Raw genomic sequence first — 26,369 nt, forward strand, 5'->3', positions numbered from 1 at the left:
TATTTTTCTTAAGGTTTTATTCTATTCTTTATATAAACATTTTTACATGTAATAAGCTCGTAATATTTATTTCATTGAACTTTTTCTCAGCATATAAGTGTGTCGTAAAAATTATTATAATTCTTCTAATTAATAAACAAAGTTGCTCTTCTATAATATAAAAATTAACATCATGAAATACTTGAGTAAAATCTTATGTCAAAGAATAAATTTTTATAAACTATCATTGAAAATGGCTTCAGTATATATTTCACCTTACACATAAATCTTTAGACTGAGTCTTTATGTCATCACGTAACTAACTTTTCTGCCTAAGCGATTTTTGGGAATTTTGAGAAAACGAGATTTATTAGTCTAACATTTTTTTATCGAGCATCACATATTAAATATTTATTGCGTCCTTTTGATTGGTCAATTGACTTGGGAAATAAATACAGAACACATCAGTGGGAAAAATGGTAATTTTAGGCAATATCCGAAAATTTTAAAAATATGACTTAGGAAAAAAGTTAGTGACGTGACGATGTAAGGAAGAATGAATATAATTAATTTAATTCTCTTTAACTCATTTCTTTCTTCTCGAGGTGTTTTTGCACTCAAACTTTAATAAATAAAAACAAAATGTTGAAAACACATATAAATACTCCTTTTTTTGTCTTTTTTTCGTTTTCAGATGGCAAAATTTATTCTAAGACTGTCAGAAGATCGATAATTGGTTAGCAACATATATATAGTGCGCCAATTAATCCGTTTTGAAATCAATTGTTTCAGGGATTGTGACATGCATATATAAATAAGAGCCCCCTCCCCAATTATCGATTCTGTGTCAGTCAACGATCATCTTAATGAACAAAGTATCATCTTTAACATACTGACGATTTTTTAAACTTTCCAATGGCATAAAGAGTGGTGATCCTGAAGCGATATTCATATCTGACTTTGGTCGTTGAAATGAGGAACTTTGAGGATCTGAATGAAAAGCATCAATCATGTGATCACCATTTCCTTGATCCATTAACATCATGGTGATCTTTTTTTGAAATGGCCATGTTTGTAGAGCATCGTAGTCACCTAGGAAGTAGAAAAAAATTATAATATACTTAATTAATTAATAAAATATACCGCAGACTAAATTATATAAAGAAGCAAAGTTTCAAACGAAACTAGAACACAAACGTCAGTCAACTTGGAGTTACATAATATACAAAGTGCTAAAAATGATTTTACCTTTCATGACAACAAAGAACAAAGATAAATGAGTTTCCTTTCCAAAGCCATCACCATTCATATAGATCTTAGCACACATCTTGTAACCATATTGAGAACTGTAGAATGGTGCACTGTACAAGGCTGTTTTGATACCATTAATGGCGTCCTGTCTCTTCTTGCTGAAGTTATCTATTTTCCAAAGTAACGTACCATTGTAACTGTGTATGGCCTGATTAGATCCCAGTGCACGAGCGCCACGTCGCGCTTCGAGATCCGTAATCTTCACCGTGTTTCGAGCAAGTGATTCATTAATTTGATCTAAACGCTCACGAAATCGTAGTATAGTTGAAGAATTTTCTCTCAATTGTCGTTCGAGAGTCGAAATCCTATCACGCATCGAGGAAACCTCTAATGACGAGTTGGCATTATTACTATCGTTATCACCACGAGCCTCGAGACTCTCAATCCTTCTTTCAAGACCTGTAAGTTTACCCACTAACATAACAAATTTTTCTGAGAGATTTGCACGAACAGCAGTAACTTGGTCAGCCATGTTTTGAACAGCAGTGGTAAACTCTGGACGTGGTACATAGTTACTTAACTGTGTAACAAATGCCATAACATATCGTAACAAGGCGCTCACGTGATCAATTAGATGGTCATTCATATGTTGACGGATCTCCCTTCGTTTTAAAGTCTACAAAAGGAAAGACAGAAATCATATGGAAAATTGTTCGTTCTTTATATAAATATATTTGCTATAGAAGGTTGTTTCATACTAGTTATTGTTATTTTAATAGTTGGCCATGTTCCCGCATCAACGACAGCAACGAAAGGAAAGATATTTATAATATTTTATTAGATATATAGAAATAAATGAGGGAGAGAAACGGACTCTTAAAATGAAAACAAAACAGCACATGAAAAAATATTTTCCATACTCCAGAGCAGATGTCAGTGTTTCAAATGATAATTATACTTGTTTCCATAGTCTATGATGTCCTTATCAATCGATACCCACACATGTTTCAAACAAAAAAATTTAATTTTCAAATATTTCAAATGTCGTCAATAGTCAAAGATTTTTGTATCAAGGTTGTATCGTTGACTTGTTGCAGACATGAAATTATAAATCAATCTAAACATTCCTACTTTATCATGGTTGCATCCAATGGCTTGAAATTCACATTTAGTTGGGACTTCATCACAAGTCGTATTTTCATGATTTTCAACATCTTTCCTTGGTATCTTTTTCTTACAGTATTGGCAAGACACAGGATAGTATTCACATAGTTTTTCCATGTGGTCCTAAATGTTTGAAGAAAATAAAAGCAAACTATAATTTAGTGAAAATCCCAAATAAGTTCTGGAAAGATTGGATCAATTTTTGTTACAGAAAACATTAATTCTACAAGTGTAACGACTGTAACAAGATGTAGACCTAAAACTTGATTTGGCGTTCTCTGGTTGTTAATAGTTGACAAGATTTCGACTGCCTGACTGTAGTCTTCAACAGTTTTCATCAATACTCGAAAACAATCATGTTTATGCCGTGTAAGTTCATAATTTGTAATTCAGGTGTGAAATATAGTGTAAATATTATTTTTTCTGTGTTTATCACTATGTCAGTACTTCAGCTAATATTCTGCCTACCTTAAGTAAAGCATACGGTACATCTTTACCACAATATTCACATTTCACATTTCGATATTCACAATCATTCTTCAAATGTTCACCAAGAAGAGAGCGAGGTAACTGAATGTTACACTGCTTGTGAACACAGCTGATGAGCGCATGCTCACAAACTTGATAATGACGCTGTCAAAGAAAGCTTTCGTAAGAGATAGGCATCCACTTTTAAATGCATTTCTCAGGTCAACTCACTTCTAATTCTTCGTAGGAGCCAAACCATTCACATTGTTCAGAAGGACAATGTAAACGAATACTTTTCAACTCGCGTTTCGTGAAAGCATCTGGGAAAACCTGTAAATGAAAACCTGTAAATTTCTAACAAAATTTAAATGAAGGATGGGTTGCTAACCATGCATTGACATATTCAGCTTGATTATTTAGTCCTTATATGTTAATTTTTCTGACCATGGCAAGATTTCAAAGAAATGCCTAATGATGTTCTAAAATTTACATAGCATGACAAAACTTGTTTGCTGGTTACGCAACTTTAGACTGTTTAGTAAAAATAAATAGAAGCTAGGTGAAGCAGATTTTAAGGAAGGATTTACTACATAATTGCATCAAGCCGAGTGAAGTTTTTGTTCAGGAGTTTCAAAAGAAACGATTGATGCAGCTAAAGTAAAACTTTTTGTCTAAAATATTGGCTATTTATACTAACATTGTTCTTGTTCAACTTTTCTTGGTCTTCAGGACATTTTGCATCTGGACTTCTACAAATCAAAAAAATTATAAAACTACTGACATCATGTTAGGATATCTAAATCACCATGTTCATTAACATAACAACAATAATAAACATAAATTTAAACATGAAAATGTCTACTTTTAAATTGTGATTAAATATAAATATTCAAAGAAACCAAAACAAACATGCTAGCATCATAATGCAGCACAATAAAATATTGGATAACATGATGGGATGAAAAATACCCTCTATGACAAAGAGAAGCCAGTGGTGTAAACAGTGGCTTGCTGGGAGCAACTTCTCCGTGAAGGCTAGTCGGTTAACACTGAAATCCCCCCATAAAAATATAAAGCACTTTAAAAACGAGGGCCAAAAGCCTGAGCCGAACACCGAAGGTGCAAGTCGTGTTTTAGTTTTTGCCATTCCGGACTAATTGAATGTTCTTAATTTAGACCATTTACGCTGTTAAAAACTATACGATATCATCTACTGTTCAAATGCACAATGCTCAGAACTAATGAAGTTGTGATTTTTCTCAGTGTAAACCATAAATATAAATTCCTTATTGTTGATACTATGAGTTACAAACTGAGAAATGCAAAGGCAAAGGAGCGTAAGGAACGCAAATGTCATCACGAGACTGAACTTAGTGAGAGGAATAGATGTCCGACTTAAAATCCAACAACTTTATCTTAGCCTACAATCCCCTTAATTAAAACAAATTCCGTAGAGGGACATCTCGTTTTCTTGATATTCAAGATATTACAAGAGTTTGAAACAAAATAAAGACGAAATATTACACATTATTTTGTTTCAAACTCTTGTAATATCTTGAATATCAAGAAAACGAGATGTCCCTCTTCGGAATTTGTTTTATTTTGTACTATTTGAAATTGTCTGCTTGTCTTGGTTATCCCCGTAATTAGTAATTCGATAATGGTGAGATTGCAGCCAAACAGAGCACTGGGGTAAGGTAAGAGACAACTATAGTGGTAAGAAAGATGAAAAAGACAAAAATATACAACAGAGATAGTACAAAGACTTGCAGGTAAATTGCTTTATTCATTATTTCATTGCAACCACGAGGTTGCATTACGACATTATTATACATTAAAATAGTGGCATGTGCGTATTAAAGAATAAGCTAGTCTAAATTAAATTAGTCAATTAACTAGAATATAACAATAATTTAAACATTAAGAGTAATAATTCACGTTCGTTTAAAGGCTCTAAATTTACAGTGGTATCTAAGATTACGAGTTCTAGGGCTGCAAACTGTGAGTGAGCAGAAGATAAATCTGTGTTTCTTTATCATCTACTTCTTTCTCATTATCCAGAGTGAACTGTCTTCTTGTCTCGATGTAAAAGAATTAATTTTTCTTCGGTAGATTTCAGATTTTCTATATTTTCTCAAAATAAAATGGATTGTTGAGATCAGACAAGAACCTTTGGTTTTGGTAAATGTTTTACTTTTTACTGCTCACATGAAAATATATAGTTGCAACCCTTTCAAATATTGTCATATTTTATGTATAATATTACCTTACATCAGTTGGCAAACATGTTACGACCTAAACCATCATTGTTCGTAATGACCGTTTTATGCCATTTTTTTTTTTGCTTTTACGTATACCAATTATGTTTACTTTACAATATGCTCATTAATTGTTCTTCCTAAGCCCTAAGCACATGCCAGAAAAATTTTGAAATTTTCTTTTTAAAGTGCTAAATTGAATAAACGGTGTTTTAAATTGCAGAGCGTGAAAGAAAACTTAGATGCATATTTTAGATTATGAAATTTTATTACTTTTGTTGAATGGATTTTTATTACTTTTGAATGAAATTTTATTACTTTTGTTGAATGGATTTTTTAGTCAATTTAACCATTGTGTAAAACTGTATTAGGATGTTTTATCACAAAACAAAAATCTTTATTGCAAGCCACGTAACTCTTTGCCGCGAGGAAAATACAATATAGCAATGGAATAGACATTGTAATAATAAGTGATACGGCATTAATACAATATTGTACTACGAGCTTAAAATGATAGCATCCCATCCCATCGAGAGTTACAACAAATCATAACTGACAGTTTTTAAAAGAAAATCACTTTACCTAAGCAAGATGTCCATGCAAGACTGACAAAACAAGTGCCCACACATCGTCTGCACTGGATTAAGAAGGAGATAATGACAGGAAGTACATAAGAACTTGGAGTGGATTTTCTCCTGATCTTCTTTGCGGATCTTTATTCCAGGCATTTTGAATTACTTCAAATTTATTCACACTGTAGCAAGAAAAAACACAACAAAAAATGAGATTTTTTGTGATTGCGGAATGTTTAGATTTATTTCCTCCAAATGAAAACAAATTTGATCCATCGTATTCCTTCATCATATAAGACAAAGTTCATATGCTTTTATATATATTTCCAGTAAGCATTTGTTCTTGCTTTAAAGATACTTTAATCAATTAATTTAATTGAAGAAAATATAACAATCCTTCACCGTTGTTTTGACGCTTTATAAAGCAAGAACTTGAAAACTTCGCTGATATTCCTGTAAATTTTAACTGGTCTGAAATTCATGAGGAACTGTTTCGGCATGATCTTTGTTCTTTGGCAGAAATTTATCTTTTTAGGTTTCAGATTTAAAATTGCCTGCAAAACAATGACTACATGAAGTTTGCTAATTGTATTAGAACATGCCCATGCATTGCTCCTCATAAGGACATGCCCGTATGAAAGGCCAAAAAAGGCCTGAATAGTTTTCTCAGGCTATTATCTTTGCCCAAACGGATTTCACTGCTGGTCAAAATCAAAGTTCTTGGTCTCGAAAGGTCAAACTGACAACCATATAATATAATTAGATAAGTGTTTTAGATCAACCTCTATAGGAGATCAAACAACATAAACACTGTTGAAAAACATATTATTAAAAACATGCTCAAATTTGGATTCAGTGTATGGATTATTAAGGTCTTTAAACGAAGCATGACGGAAAAAGTACTAAATCCTCCACCCTTCCCCTCCCCTCCCCATCCCTTCCTATCTCCAAACCCTCCCACAATAATTTGACGCAATTTTGAATTTGTTGAATCTGTGTCTCCACATCTCTACTTGCACAAACTTCCAACTTTAAGAACTAGAAGTCACATAAATAAAAATATTTATCACGAATACTAAAGATTCGTACAATGCAATAGTTGCACGCAAACGAAACAAAATTTGTTGTCGGTAGCCGTGAGCAGTCTAACTTCGTACTATGAACTATATGGTCAGTTAACATGGTTCAAAAATTTGGTCCGTAGTTTCAATGGGAGAAGCTTACATTTTATACTTTTGTAATATTAACTTTGTTAAGATAGATTCAGTAAATTAACAATTTCCAGGCAGAGCGGCTACCTATAGGATCCGAACATCTGACATGAATGCTTTGAAATTATATTTAATCACACATAGGAGGCGGGAGATTTTCTCCTGTTCAAAAATGAAAACCAGACTTCTTGACTTCAAATTACACTTCATAAAATCTGTCTCCCGTGTCTTAATCCGACTAATGTTCAATTGGCCCGACTTTTTAAAATTAAAAAGGAATCGAGAACAAATGGTTTGTTTTCATCTGACATGGAGCTGCCATTGCAATTCCATCGCAAGGAGATTCAACTTATGAGCAAATCCTGATTTACTACGAATATTTAGTAAGATTTATCTTTCTACACAATGCAAATAACAAAACCACAAATTTATCACCTAAACATTTGTTGTTGTATTTTGCTTCAAAGGTAGCAAACGACAATAACAGCAGACTATTGAGTAAGACTTGGCCGAGCTTAAAGTACAAAGTTAACAAACTAAAATAACATAACGACACAAGATTTGTAGCCCCCTCATGAAACAAATTTTATTTGGAAAAATAACACCACCGTTTACATAACATTTAAGAATACACATCTATACTGCCAATATTTTTCACTTACCACTTTTTTAGTTCAAAATTTCAAATTATTTCAGACGTCGTATCTTGAAATACAACACGTTAAAACACAACTACAATAATGATGCAATGTGAAGACGTTCAAAATGTTTATCACTTAGCACAACTACGTAACTGGCTGGGGATTCCCCAAACGAAAAATCTAGACTTCACATCAACGCGCCATTGGTCCTTTGCACAGGAAATGCTTCATATATTTGATTTGAATTATTACACGGCACATTGACTTGAATTTTAAATACACTTAACAACTCATTTACCTTAACTTCGTTTGATTATAAGTATTCCACTTCTTTTTATTTTGATGTATTAATAGGAATATGCATTGGGGTAGAAAATACGGCGTAAAATTATCCATAAAATAAGAACAAAAACAACAATATTATTTTGGGCACGTAATTATGACAATGATAATTAACATAAACCTTAGTAATATTTGACCTTTATTATATATTTGTTTAGTCATCTAAACAAATGTGACTTCTGCTTCTGCAAATCTCAATATCTGTATTAAAGTAAATACTTTAAGTCTGGAAATATCGATATTTTTTTTACTTTACATGACACTAGAAGTATATCATATAGATTAGTGCTTTTAATGGCGTCCTGACTTCTGGAAAGATGATGTTGTTGATTGCATTGACGTTGAGAAATAATCATCTTCCGTCAATGTCAAGTTCTTTCTCACACCCACACATTTAGCATACAAATAAACAAACAAACACATACCGCAGATTTAATCTACAACTCTTGGCATGTAAGAACAACTGTAAGAATAATCTTTTAAAATACAATCATGACAAACTGTTGAAATTCATGTATTTTGTAACACCAGTGTTTGCAGAAGATCTGTAATTGCAGAGAAGATTTAACTTCGATGTTAACATGAAATTGTTGCCAGATATTTTAAATAACTTTATCAGAAAATATCTGCCTTTACGATGTTCAACTGCCATGAAGACACTGTTATATAACATCCCTCAATGTTGTAAAAGTGTCAGTTAAAGATAGAAACAATAAAGGGATTAAATATTAAAGGTGGTCGAGAGCTTATTTGACTGACACGGTAATCACTTCAAGTTCAAATACACCAATTACATTTTTAAGATTTTGCAATACTCTGCAAGCGTATTGCAATTTGTTTTTGTAACTTTGATAACTAAATTGTAAATTGAATTTCATTTTAACGTTACACGATCCAAACAATTAAACGCTCACAAGAGGCGCCTCCATATTAACATGTCAACTACAATGTTAACTGATTTGTGCAACCTTCTATAACATTACTGTAATGTGTAATAGTGCCAGTCAGTCAACATGCTGGCAACACATCCCTTTAATGCCAAATCTCCCAACTATCGCTGACATCGACAGCAAGATATACAAATAGGCTTTTAGATACAGAAGTTTGATTCGCTGCATGGTGGTCAGTCAGGGACAATTGACTTGAAAAGGAGGAAGGGTGTTTTGTAGCCACAGATAATCTTTTCCAAGATTAATCCAAAGATAATTTCTTCCATTTGCAACATTATGACGAAGACTTTATAAGCTATAAATATAGAATAATGTAAATATCATCGTATTTACCACTAAATTTGTCTGTTATTAAAGCATTAAAATTTTAATATGGCATTTAAATTGAAAAATACAAAAAGCGATACCACTTGAAGATATATAGAAAAAATGGCCGCAAATTGAGTGATATCATGCGCAACATCTCTTAAGAGCAGATAAACAAAATAAAACTTTAATTTGACGTTTAAGATAAGTATACTAAAATGTTTCAATCAAAGACTGGATTTATGAAACAGGGTTGTGTTTGAAAGTATTCAAAGTATGATTTTGATTTAATGATTTTGCAACCGCTCATGGTTATCACAGTAAAATACCTAATTAAGTTCAAAAATTGAAGTAAGGCACCAGTAAAGTGATGATTAAATATTGCCTAAAGACATTTAACGAAGCCATGGAAAATTACTTTGAAAAATATACATAATCACAAGCATACGCAAGACCGAGCACAAACAGAAAGATAAACAGTTTTGTGCGTCAAATACACTCTTGGTTAAGCCTGGCTTAAATTCACTGTAAATGACACTAAAAGTAACAAATTGCTACCCACAAATATGCAGTTCGTATTTGATTTCAAAGTAGATAACTAGCTTTGTGAAATTTTCTCTTCTCTCAAAACTGACTAGTCATTTTAGTTGATAACAACCATGTTACTGCCTTACTTGGATGCATTCACATGCATGAACTCAACAAACGCATGTCATCACGTCTTCTTTTTAAAATGCCGTTTTGGTCGTCTTTTTCATAGGCGTACGAGAGCTATTGTATCTGGGGGCAGCTAATATTTTCCCAACTTACAATGAAGTTGCCCGACTAGCATTTAAAATTTGCCCAACCTTACTATCTTCAATCATTCTAGGAATGGGGGCAGCTGATTGCAGAATGGATTCTAAACCATAACCCTAGCTCCAACCTGCACTAAGAAAACATGGAAGAATCCCAACAGTCCCTATAAAATGTATGTTTTACTTATATTGTATTGCACTTGAAAATAGTAAACGAAGTTGTTTGGGTTTCGTTAGACTAATGGTCAGATGTCAAACTGAGAGAGTCTCAGTATTATGTACATCTTATTTACGGGCTGGTTCGGTCTCGTTCGCCCCACTTAACAAGACATGCCTACATATATAGTTCTCTGTCATGATTTCGAAACTAATTTTTTTTGGATATACCTCTGTTCACCCCATACACTCACTTTACGCGTATATATGAATTCACATTCAACGACACTGAACGAGTTTACGTGTTTAATGTTTTCATCAAGGATCGGAAATCACCGCGATATAGCATATGCGAACAAAGCAAACTCAAAACAAAAACACGTGATCAAAAATGTCACTAAACTACATATAACCAACTTACCCGGTTCTGTTGATGTTTAAAATTTAATCTTGAGACGAAAAACTTAAAACTTTTTAGTACACCTCATAAAATGCGTTTGACTACGTGCGTTTGACTACACAGTCGGGCTTTCCCCCAACACAGATGGGGGTTTTCTCAACACAGAGGTGTATCCCCTTGCATAACAAAGGCAATGTAGCGTCAAAACCAAAGATTTTATAAAGTTTAATTCTAAAGTTCCAGAAACAGCGTAATATTAAATTCATTCTTAAAAACATTCTTAAAAGTTGTCAGTACTTGGGTCATCATATATTTTTCAAATAAACTGCATCCTGCATGACAAACATCAGTAATATCTTTCAGCCTCCTTATCACAACGTAAGGTATAAAGATACATTTTTAAACTGGTGAAAAAACAAAAATTCCTCTTACATAGTCCTGGATGAACCACATAAGCCATAAACAAGAGTAACAATAGATATGATTCAGGTATAGAACACTTAGTTAGCACTTTTTCATGGAGCTCTTACCCGTGTCACTTCGTTTCCAGTCCGTGAAAGTAAACCGGGTGCGCGCTTGTCAACCGGAAACAGGGAAAAGTTTAGTGTTAAAATGGTGAATAGGAAAAGACAGATGTAAATGCGATAAATGGCGGGTGTCAAACAAAAAGATTTTTTCTCAAAAATAACTTAGAAGGAAACACGTCGACCTTGAAAGACCTTGCAGCTCAAGCGGTTTTCTTAAACCTTTTTTAGACTTTGAGATATAAAGGAGTTAAGACATCTTTAGAGATTATAACAGAAAAATATGCAATTGCCTCTTTTCTTTGATTGTATTGTACAAATACATAGAGTTATATGTAATAATAAATTTAGTATAATTTTATTGGTTATTGGTTCCTTTAACTGTGAAGATATTTGGAACAAAACTAATATAGGAAGTGTATACTAAGTGTATAGGAAGTAACTTAAATTTTCCTTTGAATAAATGGAAGAATACTTAATGTACGTGGTATTATGCATGTCAGAATTTTGATCTCTTGTATAACTAGTTTGTAACAATGAGACCTCTATCAAGCGGACTCTATTGAGCGGACATCAATCTGTTCCACCAGGTGCCCACTTAATACAGGTTTAGCTGTAACAAGCTTCAAATTTTCGACCTGTTTAGTCAACGATGAGCTTGATAAACAGAGTGTCATCTTTAATATACTGACGATTATTTAAACTTTCCAATGGCATGAAGAGAGGTGATCTATAAGCGATATTCATATCTGACTTTGGTCGCTGAAATGAGGAACTTTGAGGATCTGAATGAAAAGCATTAATCATGTGATCACCATTTCCTTGATCCATTAACATCATTGTGATCTTTTTTTGAAATGGCCATGTTTGTAGTGCATCGTAATCACCTAGCAAAAATAATTTAAACATATTATGTCTTCAATTAAATTTTCTTTGTGGAATCTTCAAAAATTATTCATGATTCCACTTGAATTCTCTCTATAAAACCATCAAAACAAATAGACTAATGAGGAAAATTTTTTAAATAATATAACTCTTAAAAATACCATTTATTTCATATAAACGTTTAATTGCTATTCTAAAGGAAAAAAATTGACGGTTGTAGTTACCTTTCATGACGACAAAGAACAAGGATAAATGAGTTTCCTTTCCACGACCAAAACCATCACCATTCATGTAGATCTTAGCACACATCTTGTAACCATTTTGAGAACTGTAGAATGGTGGACTGTACAAGGCTGTTTTGATACCATAAGTGGCCTCCTGTGTCTTTCTATTGAAATTGTCTATTTTCCAAAGTAATGTACCATTGTAGCTGTGTATGGCCTGATTAGATGCCAGTGCACGCGAGCCCCGTTGCGCTTCGAGATCTGCAACTCTCATCGTGTTTCTCGCGAGTGATTCGTCATTTTGATCTAAGCGCTCACGAAATCGTAGTACAGTTGAGGAATTATCTCGTATTTGCCGTTCGAGAGTCGAGATTCTGTCACGCATCAAGGAAATCTCTGAGGACATCTGAGGGTTACTATCGTTACCACCACGACTCTCGATGATGGCCTGATTTGACCCCAGTGCACGTGCACCACTCTGCGCCTCTAGATCTGCAATTCTCATCGTGTTTCGCGCAAGTGATGTTTCGGTTCGATGTAATCGCTCGCAAAACCGTTGTATAGAGAAAGAATGATCTCTCAATTCTGGCCCGACAGTTACACTATTGTAGCTGTGTATGGTTTGATTTGACCCTTGTGTACGCACACGTTGCGCTTCGAGATCAGCAATTCTCACCGTGTTTCTCACAGAAGGTCCGCATTGGACCGACAAGAAGGAGGTGAAAGTAAGTACAAATATACTTTGCTGGAATTTTTTGCCGATCTTCATCACGGATCTTGATTCCTGGCAAATTGAAATACTTTAAATCTTTTTTCCAGTTTCAGTAAAACTAGCTAAAGTAACATTATTATTTAAGTATAAAAACACAAATTCGACAACAATTATAGATCTTTTCTGTATAGACCGTGTTTGAGCTTTAGATATCGATCGTAGTTTCGGAGCCACTAATTATTTTTGAATAAATGGCATGTTTACAACAATTTGACAAAAAATTAGATTTAAAAACTTCGAGTACGTCTGTGTATCGAATATAAGTTCAAAGATATTGAAGTTTTGAACTAATTTTGCTTCTGCCTCACTGGTATACTATAAATGTTAATTTTGTAAATAACATTCATGTTTCAAGAAGACGCAAATTTTACAAAACCAATCATTTATCACATAAACATTTGTTACTATTACGACGAAAACAGCACATCATGGAGCAAAATTTTGGCGAACTCACAGTACAACAAACTAAAACAACTTAACGACTCACGATTTTCAGCCCCAAATAACAAATTATAAGTTTTGTTTGCCAAAACGACACCAACATTTATAGCGCATTTAAAAGAATATATCTAAATTGACAACATTTTTCACTTACCACTTATATAAGTCGAAAATTTCGAAATAAATTCAAGCGACGTATCTTGAAATCTATTACTGGCGGTAACATTGAACTATAATCATCAAGCAGCGAAAACAGTATATTTAATGCATTCAGAAAGCGCGAGCGTTTGTAAACAATCGGGATTCCCCCAAGTCATTGAGGGGGGAAAACAAGAATGTGAACGATTTATATTATGCACGTAATTCTGGGTAGTGATAATTATGACGTGTTGTTAAAAATTTGACCTTTATGTTTTGTTAATTAAAGTAGTTGCTACATTCATAAATTTGTTGCTTGCGCAAATTTCAATACTTGTTTTAAAATAAAATGTTTGAACATGACAGTATCTTTACATGTTTGTAGACGTATATCATTTAAAAATTTCGAAATAAATTCAAGCGACGTATCTTGAAATCTATTACTGGTAACATTAAACATTAACATTAAACTATAGTCATCAAGCAGCGTAAACAGAATATTTAATGCCTTCAGAAAACGCGGGCGTTTGTAAACAATCAGGATTCCCCCCAGTGAATGCATCATTGAGAGGGAAAACAAGAATGTGAACGATTTATATTATGCACGTAATTCTGGGTAGTGATAATTATGCTTTGTTGTTAACAATTTGACTTTTATGTTTTGTTAAATAAAGTAGTTGCTTACATTCTTATTGTCGATTTCAGTTAACTTTTCAAATGGCGGTTGCCAAGTTACTTTCTATGTTGCCAACTACATTTCCAAATATGTAATATTCGATATGAACTTGTCAACTTGAGTTGACAAGTTTTGTACTTGAGTACTGAAGTTGTGAACTAAAGTTGCGAAGTACAAGCAAACGCGAAAGGTCTTTGTACCCTGTAGAAATTTGGCAATGATTCCGTTCAGTTAGCAAGGAAAAGCTTTAGCAATTCTAATCCGAGTGTTATAAAGCGATACGCCGTTTACATTATGTAAAAAATTTACTGTAAATGTGGCACTAGAAGAGTATGGTTGGATTTTAAATGCAGGAGTACCCTGCATACTGTGCCTTCGACGTCTGTTGCCACTCGTAACAACTACAGGCGACTCATCAAAGAAATGCATACGGTTGCAATCAATCATTGAAATATTTGCTACGTAAGCTTCTAACTTCTCCATAACGTCCGGCCTTTCTGTCTCTTGGAATTTGACTTATTATCTTGTTAGAGTAACCAAGATCTTTTTTCGAAATTCTACTAATGGACGACCTGCTAGGTATGTTTGCTACCTATAGGATCCCAACATCTGACATGAATGCAAGGAAATTAGATTTAATCACATAGGGGCTGGGAGATATTCTTCTGTTCAAAAATGAAAACCAGACTTCTTGACTTCAAATTACACGTCATAATATCTTTCTTCCGTGTCTTAATCTGACTAATGTTCAATTTGCCCGAATTTTTAAAATCAAAAAGGAATCGAGAACAAATGGTTTGTTTTCATCTGACGTAGCGCTGTCATTGCAATTCCATCGCAAGGAGATTCAACTTACAAGCGAATCCTTATTTACTACGAATATTTAGTAAGATTCAGCTTTCTACACAATGCAAATAACAAAACCACTCATTTATCACCTAAACATTTGTTGTTATATTTTGCTTCAAAGATAGCAAACGACAATAACAGCACACTATTGAGTAATACTTGGCCGAGCTTGAAGTACAAAGTCAACGTACTAAAATAACGTAACGACACAAGATTTGTAGCCCCCTCATGAAACAAATTTTATTTGGAAAAGTAACAATACCGTTTACAGAACATTTAAGAATACACATCTATACTGCCAATATTTTTCACTTACCCCTTTTTTAGTTCAAAATTTCAAATTATTTCAGACGTCGTATCTTGAAATACAACACGGTAACACACTACTAAAATAATGATGCAATGTAAAGACGTTCAAAATGTTTATCACTTAACACAACTACGTAAACTGGCTGGGGATTCCTCAAACGAAAGCTCTATATTTTTGCATCAACGTACGTGCCATTGTTCCATTGCACAGGAAATGCTTCATATACTTAATTTGAATTATTACACGGCACTTTGACTTGAATTGTAAATACACTTAATAACACATTTACCTTAACTTCGTTTGATTATAAGTATTCCACTTCTTTTTATTTTGATGTATTAAATTGGAATATGCATTGGGGTAGAAAATACGGCGTAAAATTATCCATAAAATAAGAAAAAAACAACAACATTATTTTGGGCACGTATTCTGACAATGGTAATTAACATAAAACTTTGTAATATTTGACCTTTATTATATATTTGTTTAGTCGTCTAAGCAAATGTGACTTTTGGTTCTGCAAATCTCAATATCTGTATTAAAGTAAGTCTGGAAATATCGATATTTTATTTACTTTACATGACACTAGAAGTATATCATCTAGATTAGTGCTTTTAATAGCGTCCTGACTTCTGGAAAGATGATGTTGTTGATTGCATTGGCGTTCAGAAATAATCATCTTCCGTCAATGTCAAGTTCTTTCTCACACCCACACATTTAGCATACAAATGAACGAACAAATACATACCGCAGCTTTAATCTACAGCTGTTGCCATGTAAGAACAACTGTAAGAATAATATTTTAAAATACAATGAAGACAAACTGTTGAAATTCATGTATTTTGTAACACCAGTGTTTGCAGAAGATCTGTAATTGCAGAGAAGGTTTAACTTCGATGTTAACATGAAATTGTTGCCAGATATTTCACATAACTTTATCAGAAAATGCCTGCCTTCACTATGTTTCAACTGCCATGAAGACACTGTTATATAACATCCCTCGATGTTGTAACAGTGTCAATTATAGATAGATACAATAAAGGGATTAAATATTAAAGGTGATCGAGAGCTTATTTGACTGACACGGTAATCACTTCAAGTTTAAATACACCAATTACAATTTTAAGATTTTGCAATATTCTGCAAGCGTATTGCAATTTGTTTTTGTAACTTTGATAACTCAATTGTAAATTGAATTTCATTTTAACGTTACACGATCTAAACAAATAAACGCTCACAAGAGGCGCCTCCATATTAACATGTTAACTACAATGTTAACTGATTTGTGCAACCTTCTATAACATTACTGTAATGTGTAATAGTGCCAGTCAGTTAACATGCTGGCAACACATCCCTTTAATGCCAAATCTCCCAACTATCGCTGACATCGACAGCAAGATATACAAATAGGCTTTTAGATACAGAAGTTTGATTCGCTGCATGGTGGTCAGTCAGGGACAATTGACTTGGAAAGGAGGAAGTGTGTTTTGTAGCCACAGATAATCTTTTCCAAGATTAATCCAAAGATAATTTCTTTCATTTGCAACATTATGACGAAGACTTTATAAGCTATAAATATAGAATAATGTAAATATCATCGTATTTACCACTAAATTTGTCTGTTGTTAAAGCATTAGTATTTTAATATGGCATTTAAATTGAATAATATAAGAACGATACCACTTGAAGATATATAGAAAAGATGGCCGCGAATTGAGTGATATCATGCACAACAACTCTTAAGAGCAGATAAACAAAATGAAACTTTAATTTGACGTTTAAGATAAGTATACTAAAATGTTTCAATGAAAGACTGGATTTATGAAACAGGGTTGTGTTTGAAAGTATTCAAAGTATGATTTTGATTTAATGATTTTGCAACCGCTCATGGTTATCACAGAAAAATACCTAATTAAGTTCAAAAATTAAAGTAAGGCACCAGTAAAGTGATGATTAAATATTGCCTAAGGACATTTAGCGAAGCCATGAAAAATTACTTTGACAAATATACATAATCACAAGCATACGCAAGACCGAGCACAAACAGAAAGATAAACAGTTTTGTGCGTCAAATATACTCTTGGTTAAGCCTGGCTTAAATTCCCTCTAAATGAGACTAAAAGTAACAAATTGCTACCCACAAGTATGCAGTTCGTATTTGATTTCAAAGTAGATAACAAGCTTTGTGAAATTTTCTCTTCTCTCAAAACTGACTAGTCATTTTAGTTGATAATAACCATGTTACTGCCTTACTGGGATGCATTCACATGCATGAACTCAACAAACGCATGTCATCATGTCTTCTTTTAAAAATGCCGTTTTTATCGTCTTTTCATAGGCGTAAGACAGCTATCGTATCTGGGGGCAGCTAATATTTTCCCCAAATTACAATGAAGGTTACGCCATATTTTTGCCCTACTAGCATTTAAAATTTGCCCAACTTTACAATCTTCAATCTTTCTAGGGATGAGGGCAGCTGATATGCGGAATGGATTCTAAACCATAACCCTAGCTCCAACCTGCACTAAGGCAAAATGGAAGAGTCCTAACGGTCCCTATAAAATGTAAATTTTATTTATATCGTAATGCACTTGGAAATAGTAAACGAAGTTGTTTGGGTTTCGTTAAACTAATGGTCAGAAGTTAAACTGGGGAGAGTTTCAGTATTATGTACATCTTATTTACGGGCTGGTTCGGCCTCGTTCGCCCCACTTAACAAGACATGCTTACATATATGATTCTCGGACATGATTTTGAAACTAATTTTTTTTAAATACTCAGCACCAAGTAACACTGGTCGTGGCGCAGAACTTTGCCGTTGTCATAAGACAGCAGCTAATGTTTGGCGAATGCAAAATTCAACAAAAAACATAAGTTCTATCATAACAGAAATTGGTTAGTTAACAACTCTGTTCTGTAACAGCAGCCAAGAAAACCGATCAATTAATTTAAAAATGTTTCAAATAGAAGTAATACGTGTTTAAGAAGAATAGTTAAATAAATATTTTATCAAGCATACTTTTATTCTTGATTCCACAGTTGAATAACCAAAATTTTGTCAAGACTCTCTAATATAAATGACCACTATACTTAGGACTCTCTAACAAATAATACCACCACCAAACTTGAATTTTTAATTTTTAACCAGGCCCCCGTTCACACCTCCCCTCCTCCAATACATCCATGCTTGGTTCCTTGTAGAATGAGCATGAAAAGCTCGTCATTAAAGTGCTTTGTAAGACAATCTTAATCATGCTTTTGAGCCCTTTAAGTTAACCTTTTACGACACCATGAATTGTGTCATTTGTCTCATCAAATTCACATTCAGTGAACGGAGAAATGTTTGCTTAATAGGAAAAGACTGGATACGTCACCGTTCATGCATCATAACTTATGTCATTTCTCCAGTCAAATTCGCATTCAGTGAACCGAGAACTATTTGAATGGTAGGAAAAGACTGGCTACGTCACCGTTCATGCACCACATGCAGTACTCATTGATAATGAACTGAAATGAAGATAAGTCATTGATCAATGAAAAGCTGCGAAAAATGAATTTAAAGGAAATCTTCTGGTTATTTTAAAATAACACAGAAATAATTTTTACAGCATATTTTATGTTTTTATAAGAGTATTAATACATTAAGAATATATTTTTACATATATTAACATATATTACATGTATGTTACATGTTACATATTACATATATTACGTATATTTTCAATATGCGCATTGAAAATATTACAATACGTGTGTTTACTTTCTATACGAATGTTTACTTTAATTATTAGAAATATCCTTTTTGTAAACTCTAGCAAATCCCGTTAGGAATAAATTCCTATTGCTTTAATAAAAGATACATTTGCAATAAATATGTAAATAAATTGAATGACTACATGCGATATTTGACTTCATTCTCTAAAGTCTTTTCCCAACCTCATTTTAAATTATTCTGTAGATATCTCATTCAAAAAATGAACCTTTAGACCTAATCTTCATTTTCTTGAGTTTTAAGAAAAGGCGAAAAAATTTCAAAAATCTAAATAAAATTTGTCAAACATTTTCAAACTGTCAAACACAAATTTCAAAAAAACTGTTAAACATTTTATCGAAAATCATATATTGAACGTTTATAGAGTTGTTTTTTGATTGGTCAACAAAAATCTCAAAATTGAAATAACAAGATTTAAGGGAAAAAATGGCAACGTTACAATGTGAGGAAGAATCAATTTCATTAATTTCATTGCCTTCAACTTGTTTTCATTCTTCTCGAGATGTTTTTGCGTTCAAAATGAAATGAATCAAAACAAAATCTTCAACAAACAAATAAATACTACTCTTTTAGTTTTCTTTTTGTTTTCTTAGGGAAAAATTTACTCTTCTCAGAAGACTGTCTAAAGATCGATAATTGGGGGGTCAAATATTCATACGTGCATGATATGCCATATTAAGTTGTTTTGAAATCAATCGTTTTCTATACGGATTGTGACATGCATATATAAATACGAGCCTGCCCCCCAATTATCGATTCTGTGTCAGTCCACGATCATTTTAATAAACAATGTATCATCTTTAATATACTGACGATTTTTTAAACTTTCCAATGGCATGAAGAGAGGTGATCCTGAAGCGATATTCATATCTGACTTTGGTCGCTGAAATGAGGAACTTTGAGGATCTGAATGAAAAGCATCAATCATGTGATCACCATTTCCTTGATCCATTAACATCATTGTGATCTTTTTTTGAAATGGCCATGTTTGAAGTGCATCGTAGTCACCTATGAATAACGACGTTTAATTGAAATATATATATGTTTCTCCTTATTTTATAAGCACAATCAAAGCTTAATTAAACGTGGACTAAATGATATAAAGAAGCAAATGTTCTAACAAAGATAGAGCACACACGGTAGTGAACTTGGAGACAGCAACAAGTACAAAATTCCAAAAAACACCTTTACCTTTCATGACAACAAAGAACAAGGATAAATGAGTTCCCTTTCCAAAACCATCGCCATTCATATAGATTTTAGCACACATCTTGTAACCATATTGAGAACTGTAGAATGGTGGACTGTACAAGGCTGTTTTTATACCATTAATGGCGTCCTGTCTTTTTCTATTGAAGTTATCTATTTTCCAAAGTAAAGTACCATTATAGCTGTGTATGGCCTGATTTGATCCCAGTGCATGAGCGCCACGTTGTGCCTTAAGGTCCGTAATCTTCACTGTGTTTAGAGCAAGTGATTCTTCATTTTGATCTAAACGTTCACGAAATCGTAGAATAGTTGAAGAATTATCTCTCACTTGTCGCTCGAGAGTCGCAATCCTATCACGCATCGAGGAAACCTCTAATGACGAGTTGGCATTATTACTATCGTTATCGCCACGAGCCTCGAGACTTTCAATCCTTCTTTCAAGACCTGTAAGTTTACCCACTAACATAACAAATTTTTCTGAGAGATTAGCACGAACAGCAGTAACTTGATCAGCCATGTTTTGAACAGCAGTGGTAAACTGTGGACGTGGTACATAGTTACTTAACTGTGTAATGAATGCCATAACATATTTTAACAAGAGGCTCACATGATGAATGACACTGTCAATCATATGTTGTTGAATCTCACGTCTTTTCAATGTCTACAAAATAAAGATGTCAGTTTCGGTTGATGCGTATACTTGTTTCCATACTCCAAGATGTCCGTATCAATCATTGCCGATACATTTTTCAAATAAAAAAATGTTTCATGGTCAAATATAACGTCTTTCTTAGGTATATATACACTGTGTCGTTGAATCATTGCGAATATGAAATATTGAAATAGTAAAATTGTCCAAATCTTCTTACTTTATCATAGTTACATCCAATAGCTTTAAATTCACATTTCGTCGGCACCTCGTCACAAGTCGTATTTTGATGTTGTTCAATATCTTTTCTTGGTATCTTTTTCTTACAATAATCACAAACCACAGGATAATTTTCACACACATTTTCTTCGTGATCCTGCATGAAAATGAAAGCTAGTAATAAGTTAGTGGTAAACTTCTACATAATTTCTTGGACGATTAAAAGAGTGGTTTTTTTTTATGAAATCATCCATCTTCTGCGTTTTTTTGATCAGAATATTCTACAATACCTTGAGTGAAGCATACGGGACATCTTTACCACAATATTCACATTTCACGTTTCGATATTTACAATCATTCTTCAAATGTTCGTCAAGGAGAGAGCGAGGTAGCTGAATCTTACACTGTTTATGTATACAGCTGATGAGCGCATGCTCACAAACTTGAGAATGAACCTGATGAAAAGAAGCATATGTGAGAAATAAGGTCATGTTGTTTTGATAAGTTTCCTTGCTCAACTCACTTTCAATTCTTCGTAGGTACCAAACAAAGTGCATTCGTCAGAGGGACAATGTAAACGGATCCCTTTTAACTCACGCTTTGTGAAAGCATCAGGAAAAACCTACATAAAACAATGGAAATTAAGAGTAAAATTAGGTAGTAAATGTTAATTTTTTTGTGTTTATTTATGGCGAAAACCCGAGCAACGATACAGCAAGTGAATTTCATGTCAAAACTTTACACTTTGTTTAAACTTACATTGTTCTTTTTCAATTTTTCTTGATCTTCAGGACATTTTGGATCTGGACTTCTACAAATCAAAAAAATCATAAAAACTACTGAGATTATGTTAGAATATCTAAATGACGATGTTTGTTAACTTAGCAATGATAATAAATATTAATTTAAACATACATGTCTATTTTCGTATTGTAGTTATCAAATACAAATAAAGGAAAAAATTGAAAAACATGATGACAAGGAATTTCGACATGGATGAATATAATACGACACAAAAGCACAATTGAATATTGGATAAATGATCGAGATGAAAAATATCACATATGGTTGGTGAAACCAGAGGTGTAACTATTGCAAAAGGTTTTATATTGTATTGCTACATTACGCCAAGGAGAAAAGGGTCGAAGAAAGAGCGGAAAAAGATAGGTACGTAGACAGAATGATAAGAATAAAGATATGAGCTTAGGACTAAAAGTAGGGACTCTGAATTCTGTGACTGTGGTAGGAGATGTGATGGACATGATGCAAAGGAGAAAAGTAGACATCTGGAGTGAAAAGGTAGCAAAGCTATAGACGTAAGAATAGAAGTATATCAATCTGGTCTATTTTGGTGTTGATCGGGAACAAGAAAAGAAAAGTTATCCTGTAAGAGGTCACTGTTCAGAATGTTCTACAAAGGTAAAAATGTCATACATGTGATCATTAATATAGTAAGTGGTTATGTTCCGCAGTGGGACGCAATACTACTAAGAGATAAACATTGGGATAAGGATAAGAGACGATATTCTGCTATGTGCAATAATGATAGTAAAAATTCTATCCAAAAATTCTCAAAAATTAATACTTCTGGTAGACAGTTTTGATAAGCAACTACCTTACCTAATTAAGTTATCCAAACAAGATTGACAAAACAAATGTCCACACGAGGTCTGCATTGGATCGACAAGAAGGAGATGACAGTAAGTACAAATATACTTCGCGTTGATTTTTTGCCGATCTTCATCACGGATCTTGATTCCTGGCATATTGAAATACTTTAAATCTTTTTCCAGTTTCAGTGAAACAAGCTAAAGCAACATTATTTAAGTATAAAAACACAAAGTTCGACAACTTTTGGTCGGCTAAAACTGCAAATCTTATGTGAGAAATTTATATTTCATTTTTCATTTCTGATAATAAATAATTATTGGATAATGTCAAGCGTGATATCCGGAATTATCTAAGGAGCTGTTCACATCAAACCGGCAACAGGGATTCAGCACGGCGTGAAATGATTTGAGTCATTGAAAGGAGTAAAAATGTTAAACGCAAAACTTACAACCTATTCTTAACCGTCATAAGTCATTTTAGTGGTAACTTTCAAATCAGGCTAAAATATTTGTTTCTATTTTAAAGTTTTTGTGAATTTGCAAAGTCAGAGCATAGAGAAATTGCTGACATAAGAGTATTTAATCTTTTCCATTTGCAAAAATGATTTAACGCTTCGCCGAATCTCGGCTACTGGTCTCATGTGAACAGCCCCTAAGTAGAGGTTGGCGTTATCAGTAGAAGACATAGGCTGAGAGGGGAGAAACGCCAACGAAGATTAGTAAATAACATTCATGTTGCAAAACCACTCATTCATTGATCGTGACTAAAACACCACACAAGTACATACAAGTACATACGAGTACATATGAGTGACATACGAGTACATACAAGTACATACGAGTACATACGAGTACATTTGAGTGACATACAAGTACATACAACTGACATGCAAATACATACAAGTACATACATCTGACATGCAAATACATACAAGTACATACATCTGACATACGAGTACACACGTCTGACATATGAGTACATACCAGTACATACAAGTGACATACGACTATATACTTGTCACAAACGAGAAATAGCATAATTTCTTCAATAATACATTCATATTTGCATTAACTTTTCCCTGTATTTGTCTGGACTCTAGGGCAACCATCTGATAGATTTAAATGCTGAAAAAGTATTTAACATTCATTTGTATGTTTCAGTAAAATTTGTTGTCTGTTGTGCGCAATGTCTTAATCTATTAAACGGTTTAAATGTATCAACAATGGTAGTCTTGCTTTGGAGTTGCCATAAAGTAAACTCTCGTACAAAAAATATTGAGCAGTTATTCTGAGAACTATTAGCGCATGTGTACACTATTTGTAATCTTATATTAATATATTAATAAGTTAAAAATCTTGGACAAAAATAAGAATTAGATGTACTTGTAATATAATTAATTGATGTGGATTTACTCCTCAAATGTTGCATTCATTTTATTTATTCTACCAAAGAAATATGAGGTAGTTTAGTAAGGAATCAATAAGATTGCACATTAGCTCATATCCAGCCTCTTTTTTAAAATTTATAAATAATTTATTTAAGTCTTTAAGATACTGATTTTACAGTTCAAAGACTGAATTACATCAGCTAGAACTTAGAAAAAATTAAAAGTAATCAGAAATTGTACGCATAATATGACACATATACGTAACACAGTGCAACTGTCATTTAATTCAAATATATATAATGTACATTTATTTCATATAGCACGTTTTGAAAGCATTATTTATACGTGGTTTATTTTATCGCTTTCATAAATATAGTGTGTCAAAAAGCGCTCAAATACTGGCAAATCGCATCGACAAAATACGTATAACAAATTCAACTGAAACATACAAATGAATGTAGTTTGAAAGTAAATACCTTTTCAGCATTTAAATCCATTAAATAGTTGCCCCAGAGTCCAGACAAATACAAGGAAAAGTGAACGCAAATATCAATGTATTATTGAAGTACAATTGTGTTATTTCTCATTAATGCCAGTATAGAGTCGTATATCACTCGTAAGTACTCGTATGTACTCGTATGTCACTCGTACATACTCGTATGTACTCGTATGAATGTATATAAATTGCCAATATTTGTCACTTACCACTCACAAGTCCAAAATTTCGAAATTAATTCAAGCGACGTATCTTGAAAACTATCACGGTAACTATAATAATGAAGCACTGTAATAATGTTCGAAACATTTTATGCTTTCATCACATAAACAAACTTACGCAAATTGGCAAAATAAGAACATTCTATGTACGTAACTCTGACGATGACGTGGGTGACTCACAATTTGACGTTTATGACTCATTAAATTACTTTCTTGCATTCTTTGTTGTTCGTGCAAATTTCATTACGTTTTTAAAAGTAAATGGTTTGAACATGACAGTATGTTTACATGTTTGTAGACGCATATCATTCAGTCTTGAGAAGGTGTTGATTTTGATTGACGTTAGTCAAAGCGGTAGTCATCTTCATTTCACACCGATACATTTCTACTGACGTGCCTACATTATCATATCGTATAAACAAAACGTTGCAACACTGAAAACTTGATATTTATCTCAATTTTCTCTTCACTTTTGACTATCGCTAAGAATGGCAAAACATCAACACAAATAACAGCAGTTCCTCTCGTGAAGTCACTAATCTAGAACTTAGTGGAAAATCATGACAAGTGAAATACGTCTTATGTTTATAGTAACGTTGACAAGGGGGGAGGGAAGGAGGGGCTTAACCCCTCCAATAATAAGAGGCAACGACTTTGCAAAAAAAGACGAAATCAGGATAAAAATAAGTAATGGAGAGGGGTGATACCAAGTAGACTACGTATGTTACTACCAATACCAACTCGTTTAATCCACAATTTGTCTACCAAGATTTTTACAATCGAACAGAAAAAATGAATGTCTTCAGTGGCTACTTAACGTACTTTGACACTTTGATCAGACAGGGGCCAGTTTTCATCGAGATACCGACACACGTCTATCTTTCACACACACTTTCTGACAGCATGTTGTCCCTAAATTCTTGGTGTGTTGTCAAGCAATACTCTCCTTGAGTTTCTGTTTGGCCTAGATACTCGTCGTATTCAAGCGCTTTTTCATGGCAACATAAACACTCGATTGCCTTTTTCGACAAAGTACAATGTCCACACTTACACCAACTAAGAGTTTGAAGGCGCCAAGCATTTGCTTTCTCAAATTCAGCATCTATTTCATCCTACGACAAGGACAAGTCGCTCTGCTCACTCTCCTGTTTGGAACCGCTTTCTTCACTTGTTTCGGCCTTTACTTCAGGTTCATATTGATAGGGCAGAACCTCACCCAGTTGAGTTTTGTTTATGTCATCCATTACAGCAAAAAACCCACAAAATATGCTTTTAATGTGTTGTAACGCCGTCAATCACAAAATATATTGTATTGTTGTTTTGACTGCTTATCAGCCATGACGTCACTACCGCTCGAGATAATTTTATCACAATTTTATCCAAGATGGCGAAATTTATAAATTTTTGCTGCAAATATCTCAGCAACAAAATATTTTTGAAAAAAATTTTGCTATTTTGATTGTTAGACATCACAAAGTTTCAAAAATATGC

At 33.4% G+C, this 26,369-nt stretch overlaps 3 protein-coding genes and 1 long non-coding RNA gene across 10 annotated transcripts in view; 1 reads left to right on the top strand and 3 right to left on the bottom strand.

Annotated features, from left to right (window-relative positions):
• Positions 1-15,469, bottom strand: LOC124448718 (TNF receptor-associated factor 3-like). Of its 4 annotated transcripts, none has more exons than XM_046999675.1 (9): positions 7,566-7,813; positions 6,095-6,202; positions 5,703-5,874; positions 3,560-3,611; positions 3,094-3,192; positions 2,863-3,027; positions 2,362-2,517; positions 1,228-1,906; positions 1-1,071 (listed from the first exon to the last, which is right to left on the bottom strand). In XM_046999675.1, the coding sequence occupies exons 3-9, from the start codon at positions 5,846-5,848 to the stop codon at positions 827-829; spliced, it is 1,542 nt and encodes a 513-aa protein (XP_046855631.1). In that variant the 5' UTR covers positions 5,849-5,874; positions 6,095-6,202; positions 7,566-7,813; the 3' UTR covers positions 1-826. The 4 variants fall into 4 exon arrangements, with proteins under 4 accessions (XP_046855631.1, XP_046855633.1, XP_046855635.1 ...); XM_046999677.1 differs by having other exon boundaries at positions 6,095-6,246; XM_046999679.1 differs by lacking the exons at positions 6,095-6,202; positions 7,566-7,813 and adding an exon at positions 15,321-15,469.
• On the top strand, positions 10,652-26,010 carry LOC124448747. Its single transcript, XR_006949233.1, has 3 exons — positions 10,652-10,662; positions 10,790-10,796; positions 25,912-26,010. It is a non-coding gene; the product is annotated as an uncharacterized LOC124448747 (long non-coding RNA).
• Positions 11,280-13,571, bottom strand: LOC124448724 (TNF receptor-associated factor 3-like). Its single transcript, XM_046999690.1, has 3 exons — positions 13,496-13,571; positions 12,129-12,912; positions 11,280-11,906 (listed from the first exon to the last, which is right to left on the bottom strand). The coding sequence occupies exons 2-3, from the start codon at positions 12,895-12,897 to the stop codon at positions 11,662-11,664; spliced, it is 1,014 nt and encodes a 337-aa protein (XP_046855646.1). The 5' UTR covers positions 12,898-12,912; positions 13,496-13,571; the 3' UTR covers positions 11,280-11,661.
• Positions 18,319-26,369, bottom strand: part of LOC124448714 (TNF receptor-associated factor 3-like) — a 34,532-nt gene continuing 26,481 nt past the window's right edge. For 2 of the 4 annotated variants that reach the window (XM_046999664.1, XM_046999665.1), the window contains 2 exons: positions 20,278-20,956; positions 18,319-20,094 (listed from right to left, as the gene is read on the bottom strand). In XM_046999664.1, the coding sequence (XP_046855620.1) occupies positions 19,850-20,094; positions 20,278-20,956 (924 nt within the window). In that variant the 3' untranslated portion in view covers positions 18,319-19,849. Of the gene's footprint in view, positions 20,095-20,277; positions 20,957-21,164; positions 21,321-21,453; positions 21,619-21,686; positions 21,786-21,922; positions 21,975-22,783; positions 22,972-24,866; positions 24,946-26,369 lie in introns of those variants that run through there. The other 2 variants (XM_046999666.1, XM_046999663.1) reach the window with 2 other exon arrangements.

The sequence above is a fragment of the Xenia sp. Carnegie-2017 genome, unplaced genomic scaffold, assembly GCF_021976095.1.
Source record: "Xenia sp. Carnegie-2017 unplaced genomic scaffold, XeniaSp_v1 HiC_scaffold_23, whole genome shotgun sequence".
Taxonomy (NCBI): domain Eukaryota; kingdom Metazoa; phylum Cnidaria; class Anthozoa; order Malacalcyonacea; family Xeniidae; genus Xenia; species Xenia sp. Carnegie-2017.